The following is a 24265-nucleotide window of genomic DNA, read 5'->3' as shown; positions in this document are numbered from 1 at the left end:
GGCGGCCAAAATTGTTTTTGCTTGGGGCGGCAAAAATCCTAGAGCCGGCCCTGGCTGGGAGGGGAACCCAAGCCTGATCTCTACTCCAGGTTCCAGTCCAGGGACCCTATCTCTAGCAACAGTGGCCTGCTCACTCCCAGACCATGTTGTTCTTCCCCTGGACTACTTCTGACTTGGCAGTTCTATCTCTTGGCTCCCCACATCTCTCTGGGTTTTCCAGCCCAAGCTCCTTCTTCACAGGGAGTAACTGCAGACTACTCCTCTACAGCCCCCTTCTGTTGCCAGCTACCTGGCTTTATACTTGCCTTGCCTGTTTCTTCTCAGCTGGGAACTGTCAGCAATTAGGTCTCAGTATTCCCTGGATTTCCTCCCAGTGCAACATATAGGTTAATTGAGCCTAATTTACTTTCTCATGGTACACCCCATCACAGTCCACCACATTCAAGTGATGCTTGGTTGGCTGTTTAACTGCTTAATTAAAGAGCCTGCCCTCTTAAAGCTTCACATTGCTACTGGTTTTTGAGCTCTTATTAACCTCCCAGAAATTCAGGCTGCAGCTCAGTCAGTGTGTGAAAATGAAGAGCGAGGCAAGTCTGGCACTATAGGCCTCATGAGAATAGAGACATGGAATCCTGACCTGTGATGTCAGATTCCACTTCACTCAGTAGAAAGGAATGTGTGATCTGTGTGACTCTGTATACAGTACAGATAAAACATAGTGGACCATCTAAACCAAAATCCAGCCTCTCTCTCCTAGATAAACCTGCATTCACAGTGAATTCAAGCAGGCAGGGACAGAGTTTTTTGAAAACGGGGCATCACTATTAACAGAATTACTTGCTAAGGCTTTTTGTGCCAAACCAGTTAAAAGAAAAGTTTGAACTCTGTTGAACTGAATCATAGATTTCTTTTGAACAAAGCACGTTTGTCTGATGGATGTTCACTTTTCACAGCTCTATGGCATAGGCTAGGATAAGGCCATATGAAACATGGTTATAGTTTTTAGTTAAGATATTTCAATGTAATTGTCATACTCTTGGTGGGGAAAATGTATTAGAGAAGCATCTGGCTTTTTTGTGACATTGCACAGGTGTGGAAGGTAAGATAACATGGAAGCCCATGGGACATCTGAAATGGTAATGTTGTCAGAAAATATACAACCAAAATGTGTGGATTAAACAAAATAATTCCAAATTTAGGACCAAATCCTGCAAATCATATAAGCACATGTTTAGATTTATGCATGTGAGTAATTCCATTGATGTCAGCAGCGACTTGTGCTTAAATGCTCTGCTGGATCAGGGCCTGAATCCTCAGTGTTGCCCTTAGATATGCAAGCATGACTCCCATTGCCTCTCTGGGTCTAAGGGCAAAACTGGGTCTTTAACTCTTTATGTGGACATAATCAAGACTCCAGTTCAGCAGCTCTTATTTATGTGAGTGGTTGCACTGACTTCAGTAGAACTCCTCCCATGAATAAGGGTAGCAGGACCTTGCCCTGCAGAGGAAACTATTTTATTTTATTTTATTTTATTGCCATAAAAGCATCCACCATTTTGTTTTTGTATTTTTGCTGTCCATACAAATACGCCTTCTGTACAGTAATGTGAAAAATCCACCTTTCTTTGTGCAGGAAGAGATATTTAAATCCTGAAGCATTAGTGAACTGTAGCTTCCTGTTGTGAGTTAAACTGAAAGTTATTTTAGAATGGAGGGGGGGGGGGGAGATGTTATTTTGAAACCAAAAGAAAAATCAGAGTTTTGACTGAGACAAGTTTGGGGATGGCTTTTCAGTGCTAATTTGGTGAGGTAGGCAAGACAAGGAATGAAGGGATGGGATTTCTTTTCCTGTCTCCCAGTAAGCTGGGAGTCATTTGACTTTAACAACTGGAAGTGATTAGCACGCACCTCCTCCCATGGAGTTACATGCGTTGTGTGGTAATGGAAGCCAAAGGGGAGGGAGTAGAAGCTGCTTGTGAGATCTATAAGTGGATATGTGACTGTGAATTTCATTTAGTAATTACATTTCAAAGCAACATAGATGGAAAATATAGGCAGCTAAGGAAACTGGTGGGTTGGGTGTTTTTTGTTTTTTTTTTCTCATTTCCTTTCCATAGGAAAGAATGCTGTGTATGAGTAATACACTGATTTCCACCCTTTTTTAGATATTATCTTTATGGGTTTAATTTGCATTGTGCATTCCTCTGGGGACTCTCCTCCACCCTTTACTGTATTAACATCTTTCCTTCATCCCCACCCTTCTGGACCCACTGGAAGTCCCTGCCACATGATCTGAGACTGCATGTGTAGCTGAAGCACCATTTGTAACACCAAGGCCAACAAGAACAATTCTTTGGGGGGATTCTTCCTAACGCTTTTAGATTTCTAGAGACATGTTTCAATGGAAAACACATCACAGGGCATCTTTTCATACAAGGTTTTCAGTTGCACAGTTGTTTTGTGAGGGAAGAGGGATGCCTGGTTGTTAAGGACTCACTGTGACTCAGGAGAGTCGCATACCATTTTCTGCTCCCCCACAAACTTCACGTGTGTACTTGGCCCAGTTGCTTACCCTGCTTGTGCTTCAGTTCCCCATCTGCAAAATGAGGATAATAATACTTCCTTTCTCCACCCTTTCCTCCTTCTTGTTTAACTTAGTAAGATCCTGGGGCAGGAGACTGAATTTTACTATGGATATGTACAGGTCTTAGCACAATGGGGCCCCTACTGTATTGCAAATAATTAATAAGCAATTCAGTTCTCTTCACATTGCACCAGTGCTCTGTTTTGTAATTAACTCAGTTATTTGTTTCTTTGAAAGGAAAACATAGAAATAAAACAACAAAGGGTGTGATAATTCCTGCATAATACGACCTCGTGTTTAACAGGCATCAAATGTGAAGCTACAGTATGATCGTAAGCCAAAAATTGTTGCAAGTATTTGAAGAGAATAGTAAGGCATAGCTCAGAAAACTATGCTTGAAGTGAGAGGAACTTTAAAGGGTGGGGAGAAACAGTTTTGTCTCTGCAGAGATTTGTATTAAATACATTAGATTTTTCCCCTGTTCCAGTGTAAAAAGCAGTAAACAGTAATAAAGAAATGTAATTTTCAGAGACATGCAATGGTGATGCATATTCAAACAATTCCAGGTGGTGGAAAAGTAGACTTTCATAGGGAAAGTAGCCAGAAGTGAGATTTTAAAAATGTGGCTAAAAAGACTGAAGACGCTCGCTCTCTTTCTATCATGTGCTTTTACAAATGTCATGGCCACTCTCATTGCAACAAGAAGGCAATGAGTCATTTAGTCATGCTTATTATGTATAGAGGAAAAGAGAAGCACAGCACTACTGTGCTCAATGTGAAAGGAGATTTGGATTTGATTAAAAGTCCCTTGAACAGATGAATAATCTTCCTTTACTACTGCAGCTAGCAAGATGCATTAGGGAATCTCAGTTCTTGTATATTTACCAGTTAACTTTCAAAAGTGGTGGAGGAACTCATGCATTACATGACATAGTGTCTTAAAACTGTGGTTTACGTTCCATTCCATCCTCAGTATCAAAATGTGCCTTACAAAAGAGTTAAAGATAATAAATAACAGTGTGGTCAGAAAATATATATTTGCTGCTGCTGCTGAATCTTTAGTTGCTGTAACTTCAAAGAAATATATATCTCAGTGTTATTTATGTTGGGTTAATACTTGGATCAGAATTTTAACAAGATGTGAGGAACAGAATTCATTGCTAGGTTTCTGAAGAAGGGGACCTTACTATCTTCAAGAAAGCCCTCTGCAAGCAGCAAATATAATTGATTTAGGAAGCACATGTACGACTCTCTACTCCTCTCATAGAATTATCAGCAGAGAGTCCTCTTTATTCTAACGAGCCACTGGTACAAAATATCAGTTTCCTACTTGACTCATCTATAAAAATCTCCCCTTGCCACAGCCTAGTAATAGTCTAGGGGGGAGGGATAGCTCAGTGGTTTGAGCATTGGCCTGTTAAACCCAGGGTCGTGAGTTCAATCCCTGAGGGGGCCACTTAAGGAGCTGGGGCAAAATCAGTACTTGGTCCTGCTAGTGAAGGCAGGGGGCTGGACTCCATGACCTTTCAAGGTCTCTTCCAGTTCTAGGAGATGGGATGGGATTACATTTTAGGGGCCAGATCCTTAGCTGTTATAAATCAGCATAACCCCAATGAAGCCAAAAACTATGCTGATTTAAGCTAACTGAAGTTTTGGCCCTCTCTCTCCAGTCTAGGAATGTAATAGCTGGCCTCAGCTCCAGTGGTCGATAAAATCTAATTGCTACTGTATAGAGATGGGAGGTGACTTAATTGCTCAGGGTCACTTGGTTAGTCACTGTTTCTATTAACATTCTACAGTTTTTAACTCCATGCAGCTTGATTTAAGTAGAGAAATGTACAGAACACAGGTGCGGAGAAAGAATCATTCAACATTTCATATTGTATATTAAGGATCGGACTCTGTCTGGAAACCAGAAAATAAGAAAAGGTGGAATGGAAGGTTATCATGGCCCTCTTTACCAGCTACTTATTTGTCTAAACATTATAGTACATTTAATACTCTCTCCCAGGGCCCCACAGAGCCAGCCAACGTGATGAGCCAGGAGGCAAATGTTTTATTCATGAAAACAGTGTCAGCTAAGTAGTGTGTGTGGATGGATTAAACAGGGAGCTTGTCCTCTGTTGCTCATCTCAGCATGTTGATCTTTTGAAAATACTGGTTTTCGTTATTTTTTTAAGAAGGTACCTTCTGTCATTGGAGGCTGGAAAATTAAATTGTGTGCTATAGTATCAGGAGAAAGGTTTTATTTTTCAGTTGTAGCACAGTGTTGCTATGCATTTCTAAAGAACCTCATAGATTGCACAGCAGATATTTGAAATGGGCAAATCTCTTTTAGCCATGTGGTGTCATCTGATTCTTTCTACATACTTACTTATCTGGCCTTTATCATCATAATAGCTGAACTTCTCACAATCATTAATGGATTTTATCCTCACAACATCCTGTGAGCGAGGGAAATATTTTCTCCATTTTACAGATGGGAAGCTGAGGCACAGGCTATATTAAATGACTTGACCAGGGTCACATAGAAAGTTTGTGACTGAGCCAGGAATTGAACCCAACTCCCCTGTGTCCCAGGCCAGTATCCTACCCACTAGATCATCCTTCCTCCCCAAATCATGAGATTATGCTGATAAATTCAAATATCAGCACCACTCCCACCATACACACAGGGTTCTAAATGACATAGCCAATGCCAGCAGCCAGAGTGGGACTGCCTCTCTTAATCATGCTTGCTCTATCTCCAAGAGCTGTTGTGGGTGGGACACACAGTGACAGTAGCCAATGTTTTCCTTTGTGGTTTCTCTTTTTTATTTTTTTTTTTCATTATGATTCAGTGTCAGCTAGAAACCAATTGGTCTAGAGTTAAAGTCAAGCCTCTGTTGTCTCTTGCCTCCTGATTTGGCAGACCGCAAACTGGAAGAAAAAAAAAATCTCTCTCCAACTCGCATTAAAAAAAGAAGAAAAGTGCTTGTGGTGAAACTAAAAGTGATGTCTTGCAAAACCATCTTTCTTCCTGCTTGCTTGCTTCCTTTTTATTGGTGCACGATGATTTATGCATGCTGTGTTGCATGCCAGAGCACCAAGGGCAGAGTTACACTTTTGGAAATTGTTTTGAAATAGTCCACCTGGTTGATTCAGCTAAATCTATTGTATTTTAAATGTGTGTTATTGCACCTCCCTCACAATTGGTGCTGAGGTCTTGAACATTCCCTGTCCCTCTCTTCTCTCCCCTTCTCTAAGTACATTTCCAAATTGGAAAAAGAACAGGAGTACTTGTGGCACCTTAGAGACTAACAAATTTCAAATTGGAGTGTCTAAGCTAGGCACCAAAATCCACAGTAAAGCATGAAAATAAGAATTTAGTTGCCTAACTTTAGGGACCTACATTTGAAAACTCTGGCTGAGGTTTCTTATCCTTATGTACACGCTCATAGCTCTCACTGATGCTAGTGGAAGTTACATACATTTAAGACCAAATCCTGAGGTCCTTATTGAGGCCAAACTTTGGTTTTGATTGAGTAAAAATTACTCAGGATTTGAGCCATAAGGAGGAAAGAATAACGGAGAGGGGGAGGGTATTAAACATATATACAGTAAAATATGGGTCATTTGCCACTGTTTTGTGGACCCAGGGTTCTGCCTAAGTCTGGAATGGTTGCTTTACTTAGAAGTGGGTTCACCAGTGGGTTCGCATCGCTCCTGGGTTGCTTCCATAACAATATGAGTTTTGTATAGAGATTGAAATATATGGAACATATGATAGCTAGTGTGATATGATATGAAAGTTTTATCAACACTCCTTGGGAAAGCCCACCAGACTTGTAAGTGTGATATATTCTGCAGGTAATTCATATGGTACAGAAAAATAACTATTTTATAAAAATGTTGGACAACATTTTAGAGACTATTGGGACTATTTCTTGTATTCTGCTGCCTGTAAAACCAGGTGCCTTAGCTCTGATGAGTACAGTTTTGCTTTGGGGATAATAGATTTGGACAGTTTTGCCATAAGGCTGGTGAATTTCTTCAGTTGCATAACAAATCTTGAATGACAGAACTCAGTGATTTTTAGGACAGCTATTGCCAATTCCCACTTTTTGCAGTTTAATGTTTTTCCTGACTGAGCCCTAAGAGGTAAATGTGCTAGAGGATTCTCTTCATGAGCACAGAGCCTACTGTACTGTAGCTGATAGACAGAAGGATTTTAAAACTAAGATCAATTTCCAAAAGACCCAAACTGTATGTGCATAAATAAACATTTGCCAAAAAGCCTAATGCAGTGAACACTGGGTGGGAAATGGACACATGTGTTGAGCTGACGTTCTAATTATTCCTTCCACACATTGCTGCTTTATACAGGTGTTTGATGGCCCAGACAGTGAAGCCCCACTTCTTGAAAAACTGTGTGGTGCCCAGCATCCCAGTCCCATCACATCCACCCAGAATGTCATGTTCATCCGATTACGTTCCAACAGCAGCAACCAGCACAGGGGTTTCAGCGCCCACTTTACAGAAGGCAAGTTCCTCAATGACATAAATACCCTTTCTGCTGATCACAAATTCCTCTTTTACTAGGTGCAATCTCTTAGGACAACTTATATCCAGTGTCGATGTCTCTACATATGTCATGTGGCTTTAAGGGGGCATTGATGAGATACTTTTCATTTGAGAATGGTTCAAACCAAAATACTTTGATTTCAGGTGAGATCCGCACACCTGCTCTGCCACCTTTACACCAGGTACAAGGGCCGGAGCAGCATAAAGGAACCCTAAAAGTCCTAGTTGTGGATGGGGGGAGGATTCCCCTTGCATAGGCATTGGAGAGACATCTGCAAGTTTGGTTTCTAAAGACCCCATTGCAAGCTCTGGTGTAGAGGGTGTGTCAAGGGTAGGGCTGTAGCTCATAGGGCAGTGCAAGGAGGCTGTCATAATTTAGACAGGCCCCCAGGGCTGTATGAATTATACGGAGGGGGCCTCTCCAGTCCCCAGAACAACACATGCAAAGGTGATTTAGAGTCCCCTGAGCTGCAAGTTCTCTGCTATACCTCTTAGAGTAACACAGAATCTCACCCTGTATTTGTTCAGCGTATTGATAACATTTCTCTTTTTTATCATTAAGGAAAACCTTTATAAAATTTTGCAATCTATACTTCTCCCTTAGAAATTAGAGAAGGAGAAGACCTATTAAGTCATTCAGTGCATCCTTCTCCCAGAGAATACTGTTCTGTGCAAAGCAACAGAGAGTCTTGTGGCACCTTTAAGACTAACAGATGTATTGGAGATAAGCTTTCGTGGGTAAATACCCACTTCCTCAGACGCAATGAAGTGGGCATTCACCCACGAAAGCTTATGCTCCAATACATCTGTTAGTCTTAAAGGTGCCACAAGACTCTTTGTTGCTTTTTACAGATCCAGACTAACACGGCTACCCCTCTGATACTGTTCTGTGCAGTGCAGGGAAAAAATAATACTGTTAAAAATAAGATACATCGTATAAAATTATTTAGAAAAGATTTATTATACAGTTCATTCTAGTAATAACGTACAGCTTGTAATTGATGGTACTTTTTTTTGCAGAACATAACGATTTATTAGCACATTAAATTGTTCATCACTTGATAACCACACCAGCTCTTCAATATCATCCACATTTTGTCCCATATTCCCAGGCCTCTGTATTGTTAAACAATATTACTAAGAAAGTATTTGGCAAATAACAGTGCATTTCCCACTCTTTTGTGAACATGTAATAAAATACCATATTGTGATGCATACACTTTTTGTTTTTAAAAAGGACAGAACTTTTTTGGTGGTAGGATGCGGACTAGTCATACAAACACAAACACGTCCAATGACTGATAATTCAGTAATCTTCTGAGGAATATTTGAGATTAGGACTTGAAACACTCCAGGGGAAAACCTGGCTGCACTGCAGTCAATGGGAATTTTGCTATTGCCTTCAATGGGAGGTTTTCACCCTCAGAACAAATAGTGCTCCTGTACTAGACAGAGCGCTGAAAGCAAGCCAAACTCTGCAGTATTTCTCAGTGCTCCTTGGAACTCCCCTGAAAAGATACATTCTGGCATGGTGCTGCTCGTAGACATCACCATAGGGAGCGAGGGATGGAATTTATCAGGCCCAATCCTGGCTCTGTCCCAAACCCACAGAGCGGTGATTCTGCAGGCTCTCAGCAGCAAGGTCTGGAAAGGCATTTTAGGGCAGGGCACAGCATAAAGAACTCAGTCCATATGTTTATGCACATGCACAAGATTCACTCCTACAGCACAGGCCAAGTTGATCCAGCCGCCCAAGAGGATCCAGACGAGAGGGGCCTGCAAGTGCCAGGGGATCCTTGGGCAGCACGGAGCTATTAGAGTAATTCCTATACCATTCTTCCTTCCAGCTGCCAACCTAGGCATATGAACAGGGAAATGGGGGTATGACTGGGGCTTCCCCTAAACCCTGACCATGCATGGCTCCCAGAATGGCCCTTAAGGGTTGTTAGCAGCTGGCTTAGATAAGAGCAGCCTTCTAGTTGCTCTGACTTACATTAGAGGGTCCCCGTGATTGGGGGAACACAAGGGTGGTTGCTGCTGAGGATCCAGTCCATTGGCCCTTTTTGACAAGTTATTTGTTAAATGCTTTGGAGATTTTAATTTTCAGTCCCTGAAAGAGTCAACAAGAGCATGCTAGGTTCTGATGCATCCATTTTATCACTCCCTAGCTCACTGGAGTTGTCGAAGTTGTGCATTATATATATATGCTCTGTGTGTGTGTGTTTTATTCTAAAGCATGCGGAAGCCTCATAGAGACAGATTCAGTTGGTACAGCAATTTCCTCTCCTCTGTATCCTGCCAAGTATCCAGACAATCAGAACTGCAGCTGGATTATTCGGGCCCAGGAGCCATGTAAGTAAAAACATCTCTGTGGGAAACTTGCTGGATGACTAATGTCCTCATCTCTGCTGTGGTAACAATGCAAAATTCCTCCCTTTCTTCTCTAGGAAATCCTGCCTCCTAGTAGGTTGGAGAAGATCTCTTAATCTGCCAGAAACTAAATTTTGCTGTAAAAAGATTTAGGGTTTAATGAAAAACAGAACAAAAAACCATTTACAACTTTGTTATCTTGGCAGATTTATGAGACCCGAGGGCTGAATTGTAGGCTGTGTAGCTGAATATGATATGCAGCCAGAGCTGTTATGAGACAACCTATGGACTCATATGAGAAGCGCTGGTATCTGGTCACTGTCTTTTTGGCATGGAGAGGGAGGGAGCTATTTTAATAAGAAGTTTAAACTAAAGCAGAAATGGGAGAACAAAAAAAAAAACAGAAATAGGAGAATATAAATCATATATGCATAGGTATGTCCTCAGATTTTCCTAATTGTAGACATAGGTTTACAGTGGTTGTGATTAATAAGACAAAATTTGCCAATAATCACCCAATATTATCTGTTAGAATGGGCCATTTCCCAATATAAAGAATAGGGAAATATTATGGTATCCCAGATAACACTGTGCAGTAATTGTAGGTAAATATTTACTTTTCATGGTGGCCAATATACCTCTGATGCTCACCTGATATTATCACAAACCATGGAACATTTCAGCCCAAACAGAGAATTTTAGAAAACATTCTGAGTCATCTAGACAGAGGAGTTATAAAATGAAATCTATCTGCCAACACACACATTAGTAAATTAGACAGAGAAAAATAAAAGGAGATAGGGTATAAAAACATTGACTCTGATGGAAATCCAAGAAAAAAGAAGTCATTCAAAACTATCTCTGATCTACAAAGTGCAAAATCTTCAAAGGCATCTTTCTCTAGGATGCTATTTGTCCAATGGGGGAGACTGTAGGCCCAATTCTTCTCCCACATACATTGGTGCATATCAGGAGTAACTCTTCTGAGCCAATAAATTACACTGGTATATAACTAGTATAAATGAGAATCAGAGAATTCCTCCATGTATCATGGAGAGTCCTCCATATATTACAGGTATATCTGGCTTCATTATGCAGTTCACATAGTGTTAGAATCATGTTGACAGTAAATGGATATCAAAAATGGATTTAGCCATTGGCAGGAAACAGCAGGGTCCTCTTGTTCTATTTGTACTGAAAGGGTCAACAAGTCACCTACTTTCACCGCCCACTGTGATTTACTTTTAATTTTATACCCTGAGGACCAGCATTGATAGCTGTAATTGATTGATTCTACTGGTACACAAAAAGGGAGAACAGAACAGCAGAGACTATACCACTGAGTGCCAGTCAGTCGTACCCTGCTAAATGCAACCCTTCTGTCTGTGATTTCACTTCCCTATAGCTCACTATTCCTAGCCTGGTTAGAAAAAAAAAATGGATGTACCAAATTCAGTATGTGTGGGTGGAACCATTGTAATTAATGGAGTTGCCCCACTTGTACTAGGACTCCAAATGTGGTTCATAGTGCTCTGTAGTAGTTTTGGGCCGAGGTTCGGCCCTCAGCGGGGCTGTGGGGGTATCCCACTGCCTCGCTCTGGTCCAGCGGCAGTCTGGGACCGCAGACCCACAGTTAGGGGCTCCGGCCCATAAGCAGGGCTGAGCCAAGAGGTCAGAATGCAGGCCCTTAAGCAAGGGCTGAGGCAAAGTCTATAGCAGTCCAGGCCCTAAGTCAGGGCGGGGCAGTAATCAAATAGTCAGTCAACGGCCCAGACCCTTAAGCAGGGGCTGAGTCAGTAGCAAATAGTCAATCAAAGGCCCAGGCCCTTAAGCAGGGGCTGGGTCGGGGTTTGTAGCAGCCCAGGTCCTAGGTCAGGGCGGGGCAGCAAGCAAATAGTTAGTCAGAGGCCCAGGCCCTTAAGCAGGGGCTGGGTCAGGGTTTGTAACAGCCCCCAGCCTCTCTAGGCCAGGGAAAAAGGGGGGAGTCTGCCACCCAAGGAGTGGGTGGCAGGGGGGACGCAGGCCCTCCCACTCCACCGCGTCCCAGCCCGGGGCCCTAGCAGCGACGGAAACTCGCTGCTGTCAGTGGGGATCCTGGCCGCAACACACTGACATCGGCTCTGGCAGTGCAGCAGCCAGACTGGGGTCGGCTGCCCCCGGGCTACTTCCACACTCCCCCTTGTATGGTACCTGGGCCATCTTAGTGTCATCGGTGCTCTCCACCAGCATTGGCTCCTCTGGGTAGGTAGCGAAGGGCAGGCTCGGCTCCTCCTCGGGGTAGCTGGCACGGGGCAGGCTCGGCTCCTCCTCGGGGTAGCTGGCACGGGGCAGGCTCGGCTCCTCCTCGGGGTACCTGGCACGGGGCAGGCTTGGCCAGTCCTCCTCGGGGTACCGGGCAAGAGGTAGGCTCGACCGGCCCGGTGAGTCAGCAGGCCGGTCGCGGCCTGCAGCTGTTTCCCAAGCGGGAGCTCGGCCACGGACGTCTGCTCTCTCCGCCGGCATGGGCTCCACTGAGCTCTGCAGGCAGGCTTTTATACTTCCGGGTCGGGGCCATGACCTCGGAGGGGCGGGTGCCGGACCTGGTGGCTCCGCCCACGTTGGTATTAGGGGAGGTTCGGCCCTCAGCGGGGCTGTGGGGTATCCCACCACCTTGCTACATGCTCCCACATATATCTTCCCATTATTTAAATCACAGGCCTCTCTCTCTGACCTGTTCAAGACATAAGAACACTCCTAGATTAGGAACAGTTATTATCAGGTACTAGTTGTGAGGCAAGCTGCTATTCTCATCTTCCTCAGCAATTATGGAAGAAAGTGGCCATAATGAACAAACAAAAAGCAGTATGACAGTCAAAAAATCCTGAGGGCCAAGTCCTCCTTTTCATCGTATAGCCTAAAGCATCACAGTATGGAAAATCCAATTTCACATGAGCATAGCGGAAGGTGCTAATGAATGGCCCTTTGACCAGTCAGCTTGATACATATGGAATGTTTTGAAAAGTGATGCAAGATCCAGCTAATTGTGAGCCTGGAGCAGGGCAAAGCCTGTTTGAATTTCATAGCGTTCTATACTATAGATCACAAGGGACAGGACTTCATGGGCTTATCAGAGCAGAAATGAGATATTTCAAAATATCTGCAGAATTGTCTTGAATTGGGTATCATTCTACATATAATTACAAAGTTGTTAGGTTGTTAAAAAAAATCTGTTTGTAAGTATTAAATCTTTAGTAATTAAATCTGAAGTAGATTGCACTAGAGAGTACTGTCCAATACAGTGTCACGAAATCCTGAAAGATTTAACAGTATTTTTACAATAAGCATAAGTACCTCCATTATACTCACTCTATGTAACAATAAACAAGCTATCTCTGATTTTATACTTCATGATTAATAAACAGACACCAGTTTAGTTCACTGATTGACATAGGGAGAGAAAACTGACACTTAAGCTTTTGCTATCCATTGTCGCCAATGAAAATAAAACATAAAAATCCACTCTGTACGCCTAGGTAATTAGTTATATGTGAAATGCAAAACCTTCCCTTAAGTTTTTATTCTTTGCTGTTAACAGTCAACCACATTACGCTGTCATTCACTGACTTTGATATTGAAGGCGACAGACGTAACTGTACCAAGGACTTTGTTGAGATTTTGGAAGGGGATAACTATGAGGCTCCTCTTCAAGGTACTGTAGCCTTTTTTCTTGTCTCTCTAGATCATTTAAAAACAACTATTTATGTTCAAATTCAAAGCTGTGATGAGCTGAGTGAGATTCAAGATTGAATAATATTCATATAGTTAGATAATTTCATTATTAATTATTAATGTTTATCATAGAAGACTGGGGTTGGAAAATGGGGCCCCATTGGGCTAGGTGCTGTCTAAACACAGGGTAGACAACCGCTGCACTGAAGAGCTTAGAGTTTATCTCCACCAAAGCACTGAGGGTGCCATACAGGAATTTATACAGTACAAACAATAGAATGATACAAATGATCTTCTCCATGGTTCGATCTTCCCTGTAAGGGGGTTCCTGTGGCAGGGGTGGTCTCTGACAGTGTCGCTGTATTGAAACTGCTGGATGCTAACTCCTCAGTGTGGACGGAATGCCCTCCAGGATTGCCAGTGAGTCTCAGTCTTTGGAGGAGTGTCCTGGGGCCTATTGCACTGAGAGGGAGAGGGGACAAACATTTCCCCCTCCCCCAGTGGAACAATGTGGGGGGATATCCGTGATGTAAAACCAAGAAGAGATTCCCCTCCTCTCCAGTAAGGTTTTATTGTGCAAGGCCATGGTCTAGCCCTTTGCTCTCAGTTACATTGGTGTAAATCTGGAGTAACTCCATTGGCAGCCATGAAGTTGCCTTAGATTTATATTAGAGTAACTGAGAACAGATTTGTCCCTTTGGGCTTGATTCTCCTCCCATGTACACTAGTATTATCTTGATGCAACTTCCTTGACTGCAGTGGGATTACTCCTGATTTACAGAGACATTACTCAGAGCAGAATTTGATCCGTTGTCTCTTATCCCCTAACCTTCACATAGCTGCTTCCCTTAGACCAGGCCAACATGGACACTGCCAGCCTCTGGCTGTCTGAGGCCTTCCTGTTTGAACACTGTTCATGTGCCCATTCCACACTGAAGCCCTGTAACATCACATTCACCATATGTATTCTCTTGGAGTAAGTGAGTCTTTAGGTTGCTGGTATCTCCAAATATTTTCCTATTTTACACCATTACTAGGTTACATAATCGGGGAGCTTTCACCAAGGATTGTAAACCACAAACAAAAGACTGTTTTAATAGTAGCTCATATAAGTGTTAGCATCTGAGTGTTAGTTTTGCACTAGATAACTAGGCCAGTGTTTATACTCCCTGCATAACATTTCACTTCCCTTGTGTTGCTGTTGATTTTCAGGCCGTTACTGTGGCACTGTTATGCCACAACCTGTCACTTCTTTCAGCAATGCCTTTGTTGTAAATTTTGTATCCAATAATGCCAGAACTGCCAGAGGCTTCCATGCTACCTGTGCTGCATCATTGTCATGTAAGTTGATTTTGCAAGCCCCCATACTGAAGCTGGTAGAAAAGCAATTGGTAACCTAAACAATAGATTTTTTTGAAGAAGCCCTCCCAGATTCCCCTTTCTATTATTTAGTTCCCTAACAACACCACACTCAAATTCCCATATTGCCTTGACCCTCTTTTTTGGCCAAAAAGGGTGGTACATAGCTATCTACGGAACTTGCCCAGTGTGAGCCACAAAGCGCCTTTTCCACCTACGGGTGGAGAAAGCTGCTGCCTCAGTGTGCTTCCAGCTCCTGCCATCCCAAGGATAGAGGGATCAAATCTTGGACAAAACTCAAATTTCCCAGCACTTTCACTCCCTCTGCTAGCTGGGCCCTTTCTTTTTATCTGTAAGTCATCAGTAGCCAGCTCTGTGCCTTGCTGGATTTGGCATGTTTAAGGATTTGATTCCTGAAGCTGGGATTTCCTTCTGGGGATCTTAAACCAGTGCTCTGTCTACTGATGCCAAGAACTTAACAAACGGGGAGAAAGGGATATCCATTGCTGTTTCAACGTTTTTTCCCTCTGAGTTAGCGAGTTAGCCCACTTCTGCCCGAGGTATTTTTTCCATGTAGTCTTCAGTCTCTGTTCTGTCTTTCTCATTTCAGCCTGTGGCGGTACCTTCCTCATGGACAGAGGAGCCTTCAACAGCCCTAACTATCCTGAATCTTATCCTTTGAACACTGAATGTATCTGGAAGATTGTCAGCTCCCCTGGCAACCGGCTTCAGCTGTCTTTCATGTAAATCCGTTCCAAGGGTTATTGTTCAGCCTTTTAATGGAGCTGCAGGAAGGAAGCACTGTGTTTAGTAGGAAATGTAATTACCAGCATGTAAAACTGTAGCAGTGTGTCCAAAATAACTTAGAAAGAGAACACAGCAGTGGCCATAGGGAGCTTACAGTCAGTTTTCTCCCTTATTGGTCATCATTTATATTAGGAGCATTATACAATATTATATAACTAGATGGTGCATTGTCGGAGAGTATCATGGGGGTGCTAAAGAGTTCCTCACGAACAAGAGGAAATTCAGCATCACTGCATCTTTTGTCTTTATGGACCCTTTTGCAAATGAAAACCTTTTCAATTCTTTTTTGATTATTGGCAGGTATCTCATACTACTGCATATCTGAATAGTATAAAGTGTCCATATTCTTAATAGGTTGCTATAATTGGTTTCATGTTGAATTAAAGGCCTCAGATTTACTTCTGCAGCTATGTCAAATCACAAAGATGGAGATAAAGCAAGAACAAAGTGAGTCTTGCTAGGAGTACACCTTCCTCAGGGCCGGCTCCAGGCACCAGTTTGCCAAGCAGGTGCTTGGGGCGGCCGCTCCGGAGAGGGGCGGCCGCTCCGGAGAGGGGCGGCAGGTCCAACTATTCGGCGGCAATTCGGCGGACGGTCCCTCACTCCCGCTCGGAGCGAAGGACCTCCCCCCGAATTGCCACCGCAGATCGCGGTTGCGGCTTTTTTTTTTTTTTTTTGCACCGCTTGGGGCGGCAAAAACCCTGGAGCCGGCCCTGACCTTCCTTCCTGTCAAAGTACTTTCCTTAGAAGATATGAGACCAGAAATTTATGTATGATCCAGAGAACAATCCAGATTACTTTAACAAGATGCAGTTATGCCACTCTTTGCCCATGATGTTGATTTCTAAGCTTGTCTATTTCGTGGCATTAAACATTGTTTGGTGCCAAGAAACAGAACACTGACCCTTGACAGAGCAGGTCAGTTGGAAAAGAAAAGCAACACTAGAATTTAAATTTGTGGTTAATTAGTGTATAAGTAACACATGCCCAGAAATATACTTATTGTATATGATGTAGTTATCATGGAAACATTGCTTTGCTAGCACACAAAAATGGACACACTGTTATAAATTCTTCCTCTGAGAAATGGGGTGAAAGCACTGTAATCTGAGAAACATTTTTCAAGTTAATTGCTAAAAACAATAACAAATAGCAACTTTCTTAACCAAAACAAGTGTATAGTGTGAAGCAGATACACTTAGTGCAATACACATACAATTATAACGTGTAATCCTCAGTGGATGTAAACCCTGTTCGTTAGTTTCATGTAACCAAAAGGCCAAATCAAGAAATGCTAGGAGATTTTTGGGCAGTCTATAGCAATGAGATATTTATTTTAGTTAGTTGAATACTGGGATTTTATAAAGTTTCTTTGCCATGAGGTATTCATCTTCTTTATATTGGTCTTACAAAATTGCCTGTCTTGCAAGTTGAGGGTTTGCTCTAAATTAATCCAAAGTGTATCCATATGGGTAGTTGGAACTGTTTCATAGTGGGTCTGTACACTGGAGACATATGGATATATTCAGGCCTGAAGGAAGGGGAGGATGGGTGACCAGAATTTGAAAGCAGAGATATTTGTGCATTAGTGTAGAAGGCACTTTCTGGGATCCTTATTGTTATATTCATGACTGGCTTTTGAAAAGGCTATTGGGTTGATTCAACATAACTCAGTAAGAAATGCGGTGATATTTTAGCTTCCATCTAGCATTCCGATCAGTTGGTGCAGTAATTAGGGATCTATGAACAGAGTAATTTAAAAAACAGACTGAACCTGCTCATCCTTTTTGCACCAATGTAAAATCTCTTTCAAAGGGTTTGGTTCAGTTTTAATGGGAGTTATTAACAATCACATACATTTGGTTGAACCTCCTGTCTTTTTGTTTGTTTGTTTGTTTTGTTTTGTTGTGCAGCACAGCCCTTGACTTTATTTGAGGTTGAGATTCACACAAACCCGGGGACACAAGTTGAAACTCAAAGCAAAATTATACAAGCCCAGTAGGCTTAGTCAGGAATCCACCCAGATTCCCCACATCCCTTGCCATAGGCCCCATTCCCACAGCAGGCCCAGGCTCCCATTAGGAGAGCTAGCTGTGCTTTCTTGGGAGGTATGTTCACCTATTCTCATTCCAGTTTTGCCTGGTATGGGGCAAACACATTCCACAGCTCTAGTTCTAAAAAGCAACTCCTCACCACTTCCACCAAGATCCTCTGGCCCATGCAACCTCTACTTGACTTCCCCTGATCTTCTGGCCATTCCCAATAGGCTGCTGTCACATTCCACGGTGGAATCCAGACCAGTGAGGGGTTGTGTCACTGCCTGCCACATAACCTTAGGTACCTCACAGTGCTTTACTATTGTAGATCCCAACCGGGGCTGTTCACAACCAGCTTACCAGCATGCAGGGCACACCCTGAGTGGCTGTGTACTAGACAGCCTGGTTCAGCAGCTCTGATCCCAGCAGCCTGTCTACAGCCCCACAGCTCCACTTTGCCTTCCACCAGCCTTGGTTACTACTTTCAGGGTGACCCCAACCCCAGATTTTCCAAAAGATGTGTTTTCTGCACTGCCCAGCCCTCTCCTGGACTGCTCAGATATTGAGGTTTGTTGCCCCTGTAATGGGTAAATATTTAACAGTTTGTTACTTTAACTGGAGTTATCAGTTTAAACACGGCACTGGATTGGTTTAGATTAAAAATAGAACAAGTTTATTAATGGAAGCAGAGAGGATTTGAAGTGAATTCAGATATAAGAGAGAAAGTTAGAAATGGTTACCAGCAAATAAAAGTAAAAACATGCATCTAAAAGTCTAAAACTTAATCCAGCTAGTTTTGGTTCAAGGCTTCGTTTAAGATGGCCTTTCTCACCCACAGTCTTCCAGCAAGATGGTGACCAACCCTTTCCTTGGTCAGGATCTCTCCCATAGGCCCAGTGGTGCTGGTGCCTTTCACTTCTTAGGTGACAGAGAGAGAACTTGGGGGATTGTGCCCCTTTCTTTTGTAGTACAGTGAAACTTTGAAGTGAGGAAGGCAACATGGAGTCTGGTAATGAAGGAAGTTCCATGCTCTTCCTTCCCCCACTTGTGTTTGCTAAAATTGTTCTGTTTCCTGCCATCTGCTGCCCCTGCTGTTTTGCTGGCCCTGTTTACTACTTATATGTAAACTGAGGTAAACATACATTCCCATTTTTAGGACAGGCCTATTTAACAACTTTTGCCTAGGCAGGACTGTCTGGTTTTGAACATGTGCTACTAACATCATACAGGGGGAATTTATAACTTTACTTACAATGTTGCTACATCCATTTCACCATTATATTGACCAGCGAGTTATTAGTTTTCAGATTATACCTCACAAGGCACATTTTGTACGAAGATTATTACAGTAGTGGTAGGGTGAGAATACAGGGGTGCTTTTGGTCACAGCCTCTCACGCCCTTGCAGCCTGCAATGGATCTTCTGCTTATGAGTCCTCCTCTACATACAGAGCCCAGCAAATACTTGGTCACTCGATTCTCAATCTTACACCCTCCAGACCAGTGAGTTTCAACCTTTTTTCCTTTGAGGACCACTCAACAATTTCAAATGGAGGTGAAGACCCCATTGGAAATCTTAGATGTGGTCTGTGGACCCCTAGGGGTCTGCGGACCACAGGTTGCAAAGCACTGCTCCAGATAATCCCTATTATTGACGTACACTGCATACTGATGATGTGAAAGCCTCAGAGTTCAACTGACCTCATGCTTAGCAGACAAAAGACAGAAAGTGATAAAAGTATTCAAAGTGAAGTGGATTGCAGAAAATGGAGGGAGTAGGGTGGGGCTTTGGCATATTTGAAGTCCTAAAGGTAAAAAAAGGTGGAGAAGGTACGGAGAAGAGGAGATAAGATTTCATAATGTTAGATAAACTTCAAGTAAGTATTTGGCCTTTTGAAATTGCTTCATCCTCAGAGAGTGCATTGGAAATCGACAGGTAGATGAAGGTGGGCACAAATTGATACACAGTGATGTAAGTATAGTTTTGAGTCTCATATGTTTCACTATTCTAAACATCCAATATGACTTTAAATGTAACCTCAACACTATACAAAAAATCTACTATATGTAACATGGACATGTCAAATACCTTGCACTTCTTTTGAGAACCAAAAAACTCTTTAAGAGATGAAACCTTAGCTATGCAAACTAAAGATATATGGGGTGAGGAAGGAATTTTTCCACTGTGTGCAGCATTGCAAAATTGACTAGATGTATTATGGATTATGGAAGGGTTTTGTTGTTTGGTTGGTTGGGGGGTTTTTTTGCTTCTTTTTTAGTGTTAGTATTGTCCATTGCTGGAGGGAAGGACATCAGATTATAGTTGGATGAATGGTCTAATCTAGTATGGCAGATTCTGCAGTGTGTTTCTATAATACATGTACAATAATCTTAAGGTTTCTGCTTTCTGCAACTCAAACAGAACATTCCACCTGGAAAATAGTGAAGGCTGCACGAAGGATTATCTGGAGATTCGCAAAGGGAATGACACAGGCGAGATGGTGGGACGATACTGTGGGGACTTACATTTGAATTACACATCCATCATTGGGCACATCTTGTGGGTCAAATTTGTCTCCGATGGCTCAGGCAGTGATGTTGGCTTTAGGGCCACTTTTGCTCACTGTAAGTAAATATTATTTCACTGAAAAATAAATTACCATTTTTCAGAGCACTTCCAAGAATAAGGGGAAAATGGTATATTTAAAAATAAAGGATGTTATCCTGGCAAAATTCTGACTGATTTTAACGGGGCCAGGTTTTCACCCAAAATATTTTAAAATGAATGTGCACAAAATGTTATTGAATACCTGCCCTATCTGTAACATGACTGCACGGAGCTCTTGTATGCCTGACTACATTTTATATAAGTATATTTTGGATGTCAGAATTAGAAATAAAATTATAGAGAGGCAGTGTTGCCTAGTAGATAGAGCACAGGACTGGGACTCAGGATACCTGGGCTCTATTCCTGGCTCTGCCACTGGCCTGCTGGCTGACCCTGGCCAAGTCATTTTCCATCCATGGGCCTTCCTTGACCCAATTGTCAAGTTTACTCTTTAAAATTAAGTTGTTATGAGAAACATTATCATTAGTAAGCTCCCTCTTGTTTTTCAGTATATGGGAATGATATTGTGGGAAATAGTGGGCAAATTGCTTCTCCATTGTGGCCCAGAAACTACCCTCACAACTCCAATTACCAGTGGAAGATAAGTGTCAATGCTTCTCATGTTATCCACAGTCGGATCCTGCAGATGGACATTGAAGATCATAACAGTTGCTCTTATGACAAGTTAAAGGTGAGGTCACTTTGGTAGATTCTTTTTATAAATTGTCTTAGAAATAATGAATAAAGCAGGTGAAGTGAGGCTTGGGAAGTGTTTTCAAAGGTCCAGTTTAGGCCATTTGCTTTCCCTCATTCCTTTTGAATAATTACTGGCTCTAGATAGTGTTACATGCACGTTTGCTCACTAGTAGGCAATATCAGATATTGCCCAGCTGGGCATTTAAAACATTTTATAGGCTGACAAATAAAAGTTAACAAAGGCACAACCTAACATTTTCAAATTCAGGAGCTTCAGAAATGCTGTGTGCTTACAGTTCCAACTGAAAAGAGTAGGAGTTGTATTTATCTACTCAACACCTCCGAAAATCTAGCCACCTTTATGTAAATGCCTAAATGTGGATTTAAATACGTAACTTTAGGAACTTAAGGCCCTGATCCTGGAAACATGTACACATGTATTTATTTTTACACATGTGTGTAAGTGTTTATAGTAGCCTGGCCTCAGTTTGAAAAAAATGTTGGCCACAGTCAATGGGAAGGATCATATGATAGGGCTAGGTTGTGCCTTTTGGCACAGGCTTGAACAAGCTCCTGCTTCTTCTTTGCTCTGGAGGATTAATAATTTGTTGCTGGCCTATACCAGTAGCAAGTTACGACATGACCTGCTATCTGCTCAGCTGAATTGGCCAGTTGGTACTCCCCCTTTCTCCTCTGCATGGTTTTGTGGTCCAAGTCACAATCTGGACTTTAGCCTCTTTTCAGGCTATCAGGGCCAAATGCGGCCATGGTGTGATTCCAATGAGGTATGAATTTAGCTTTCATATTTAAAAACAGTATGAAACACAGTGCAAACTAAAGCCTAGTAACAACAGTAACATACTAGCATGCATCCTGTTTATCATTTCTCTGCTTTGATTCTCTCTCTCAACTTACATTAGTATGACTCTTTTTCAGAATTTGTTTTTCTATCTATGATTGTTGATCCTATGATTGGCCTTTGATTTAATTCCCTTTTATAACCAGACATTTGCAAGTAGTTCACTAACACGCACATGTTACTTCTCTTCCATCCATCTTGTCTCATATTTTAACAACCTGGATTTTTTTTTCTTTCTGTCCATTGAGCCTAACAAATTCCTCATGCTCAAATCACTGAGCTAGATATTCAGCAGGTATAAATCAGCATAACTCCATTGGCTTCAAGCTATGATAATTTACACTGGCTGAGGAGCTGAGCCATACTTTAATATTTTGAATCTTCTTTCCAGTCTTCTCAGTCTTGTGTTCACTTTGGGGTTACGAGTTGGTTCTGACTGCTAGTAAAACAAAAGCATCTTGAACACATTGAGATTTTTGGCTTACAAAGTGCTACTTAAAATATTTACAGGGATCTAAAGAAATTTCCTGAAGAATGCATTTATTATTTCTTCCTCAGCAAAGAACAATAATACACCAGTGGTGGTGTTTTTCAGATGAAAAGCCAGCTAATGTGTTGGAAGAACAGTCTGTAATGGGCAATGAGTTGAGTTTGATGGCTTCAGTACTGATCTTTCTGGTGGGGAAGCACCATATGTAGCAGGTGAAACAGAAGGGCTGTTACCAATATTTTTTATTATCTAGAATGGAACTAGGGGGCTGAAGCTTCAGTTCTGTCTCATTTATTTGAAGATGCGAATATTCTCCTCAGGAGTCCAGTTTACAATGGTGCCAGCACCAAGAACTTTGCAGTGACATTGCCTACACTTCACTGGTTTCATTTTCACTACTGTCAGCCTTAACTGGCCCCAAACACTCAAAACCATAGTAACAGTGATTTGCCATTACTTTGCTGGATATGGTAGGGACAGAAAAATACCATTGCTGCTCCGCTCTCTCTTTCTCCTTATAGATTTACGATGGGCCCAGCACTCATTTCCGTCTTATCGCCACATACTGTGGTATTGTCCCTTCATCGTTCATCTCCTCCGGCAGTTCTATCACAGTCCAGTTCCAGTCTGATTATTTTGTGAATGGAAAGGGTTTCCTTTTGGACTGGTATGCAATGGAAGCTTCTCCAGCCACTATGTACACCATTGCTAGAGGTTTGTCTCTGAAAATGGCATTATTGGTTAGTTTGTTAAGAGTGATAACATCGGCGAGGCACTAAATCCTGTTCCCATTAAAGGGTGCCTGGTGTAATGCAGGGGAGACCTGTGTTACCATTGTTACTGATCATTATTATTTTTGTTGATTTGTATTGTTGTACCTCTCTCAAATGCAGTTTTTTTACGTTGTTTTAAAAGTGAAGCTCAGGCTTCGTTGGAGGGGTTAAGGATTCTCAAGCCCTTTCTGGCATTTTAGGAGGGACAAATATTTTGCATGCCTACATGGAAAAAGTATCCTCCTTGAAATAACATTCTTGGAGGATTTGTCACTTGCATAAGGAAGATGACTAACAAGCTCATGTGATGCCATTTAGAAGCCCTGAGATTCAACTCTACACAGACCTTCAGGGACATACAGGACATGTTTAATCCAAAATATCCTATAAGCAAAGGAAAAGAAGTTCAATATGAATATATATCTCTTGTGTGAGATATATACCTATTGTAAGAAATGAGAACATGAATCTATTTATTGTATCTGAGAAAGTTAAACGGGACAAAGTTAAGATTGACTTGGGCGCTGGATATGGTTCCTATTTTCAAACCAAGACCTGAGAATGCTTGCAGAAGTACTTTAACATTGTATTGACATATAGCACCATTGTAGTTTTCATACTGTGTTCAGTGAGGGATTGTCAATTAGATGATAAAGAAGAAACCATTTTAATTTTATAAAAGAAGATTTTTAATGTTTATTTCTTTTTGCACGGCAGGTGTATGTGGTGGTGTTGCCGTGACTGGAGAAACCCCTTCATTCCTCTTCTCACCAGGCTGGCCCAGCAACTACAGAAATTTTGCTGACTGTACCTGGCTTATCAGAGCTCCAGAATCCACTGTGGAGTTCAACATCCTGGCCCTAGATATAGAATCTCATAGTTCATGCAACTACGACAAACTTGTCATCAGAGATGGTGAGAAATCTTGGTACCGTCTGACAGTGTGAAATACACAGAGAGCCCCAGAATATAAAAATCCTTGTCTACAGTGTGTGTACTTAAAATAAATAAATACATCCGAAAGATCAAATTTTGCTTCAGTTTATCAGTCACAGGAACCTGTTCCAAAATGAATATTCTTCTGTGCTGAAGCTATGTGCAGGCTAATATCAAGCAACAAGCAACACAAGATGGTGATGGTCCAGAAAAATGTGTGAACAACTTTGACTGAAATACTGTTAAAAAATTAAGACTTCTGGTATTTTTAATACTGACATTTCCTCTTTTAACCTTAGGAGACAATAACCTTGCCCCAGTGCTGGCCACCATATGTGGTCGAGACGCACCTGGGCCAATAAGATCTTCTGGAGAGGCCTTGTTCATTCAGTTCACTACAGATGCAAGTGTCACTGGTGCTGGGTTTAATGCTTCTTATCACAAAAGTAAGTTGTGGGGTTTTTTTTCAATTTTATC

At 42.0% G+C, this 24265-nt stretch overlaps 1 protein-coding gene across 1 annotated transcript in view; it reads left to right on the top strand.

The window, feature by feature from the left end:
- The window catches only part of CUBN (cubilin), a 212563-nt gene that overhangs the window by 116813 nt on the left and 71485 nt on the right, over positions 1-24265 (top strand). Inside the window, exons 32-41 of the mRNA XM_026649328.1 lie at positions 6950-7106; positions 9383-9499; positions 13092-13205; positions 14438-14566; positions 15195-15327; positions 19849-20051; positions 20544-20725; positions 22601-22793; positions 23570-23767; positions 24088-24234. Of these exons, the coding sequence (XP_026505113.1) occupies positions 6950-7106; positions 9383-9499; positions 13092-13205; positions 14438-14566; positions 15195-15327; positions 19849-20051; positions 20544-20725; positions 22601-22793; positions 23570-23767; positions 24088-24234 (1573 nt within the window). The remainder of the gene's footprint in view (positions 1-6949; positions 7107-9382; positions 9500-13091; positions 13206-14437; positions 14567-15194; positions 15328-19848; positions 20052-20543; positions 20726-22600; positions 22794-23569; positions 23768-24087; positions 24235-24265) is intronic.

The sequence above is a fragment of the Terrapene carolina genome, unplaced genomic scaffold (assembly GCF_002925995.2).
Source record: "Terrapene carolina triunguis isolate 2854851 unplaced genomic scaffold, T_m_triunguis-2.0 Scaffold84, whole genome shotgun sequence".
NCBI classification, from domain to species: domain Eukaryota; kingdom Metazoa; phylum Chordata; order Testudines; family Emydidae; genus Terrapene; species Terrapene triunguis.
Note: the sequence above shows the minus strand (reverse complement) of the source record. Positions and strands in the feature narration are given on the sequence as shown.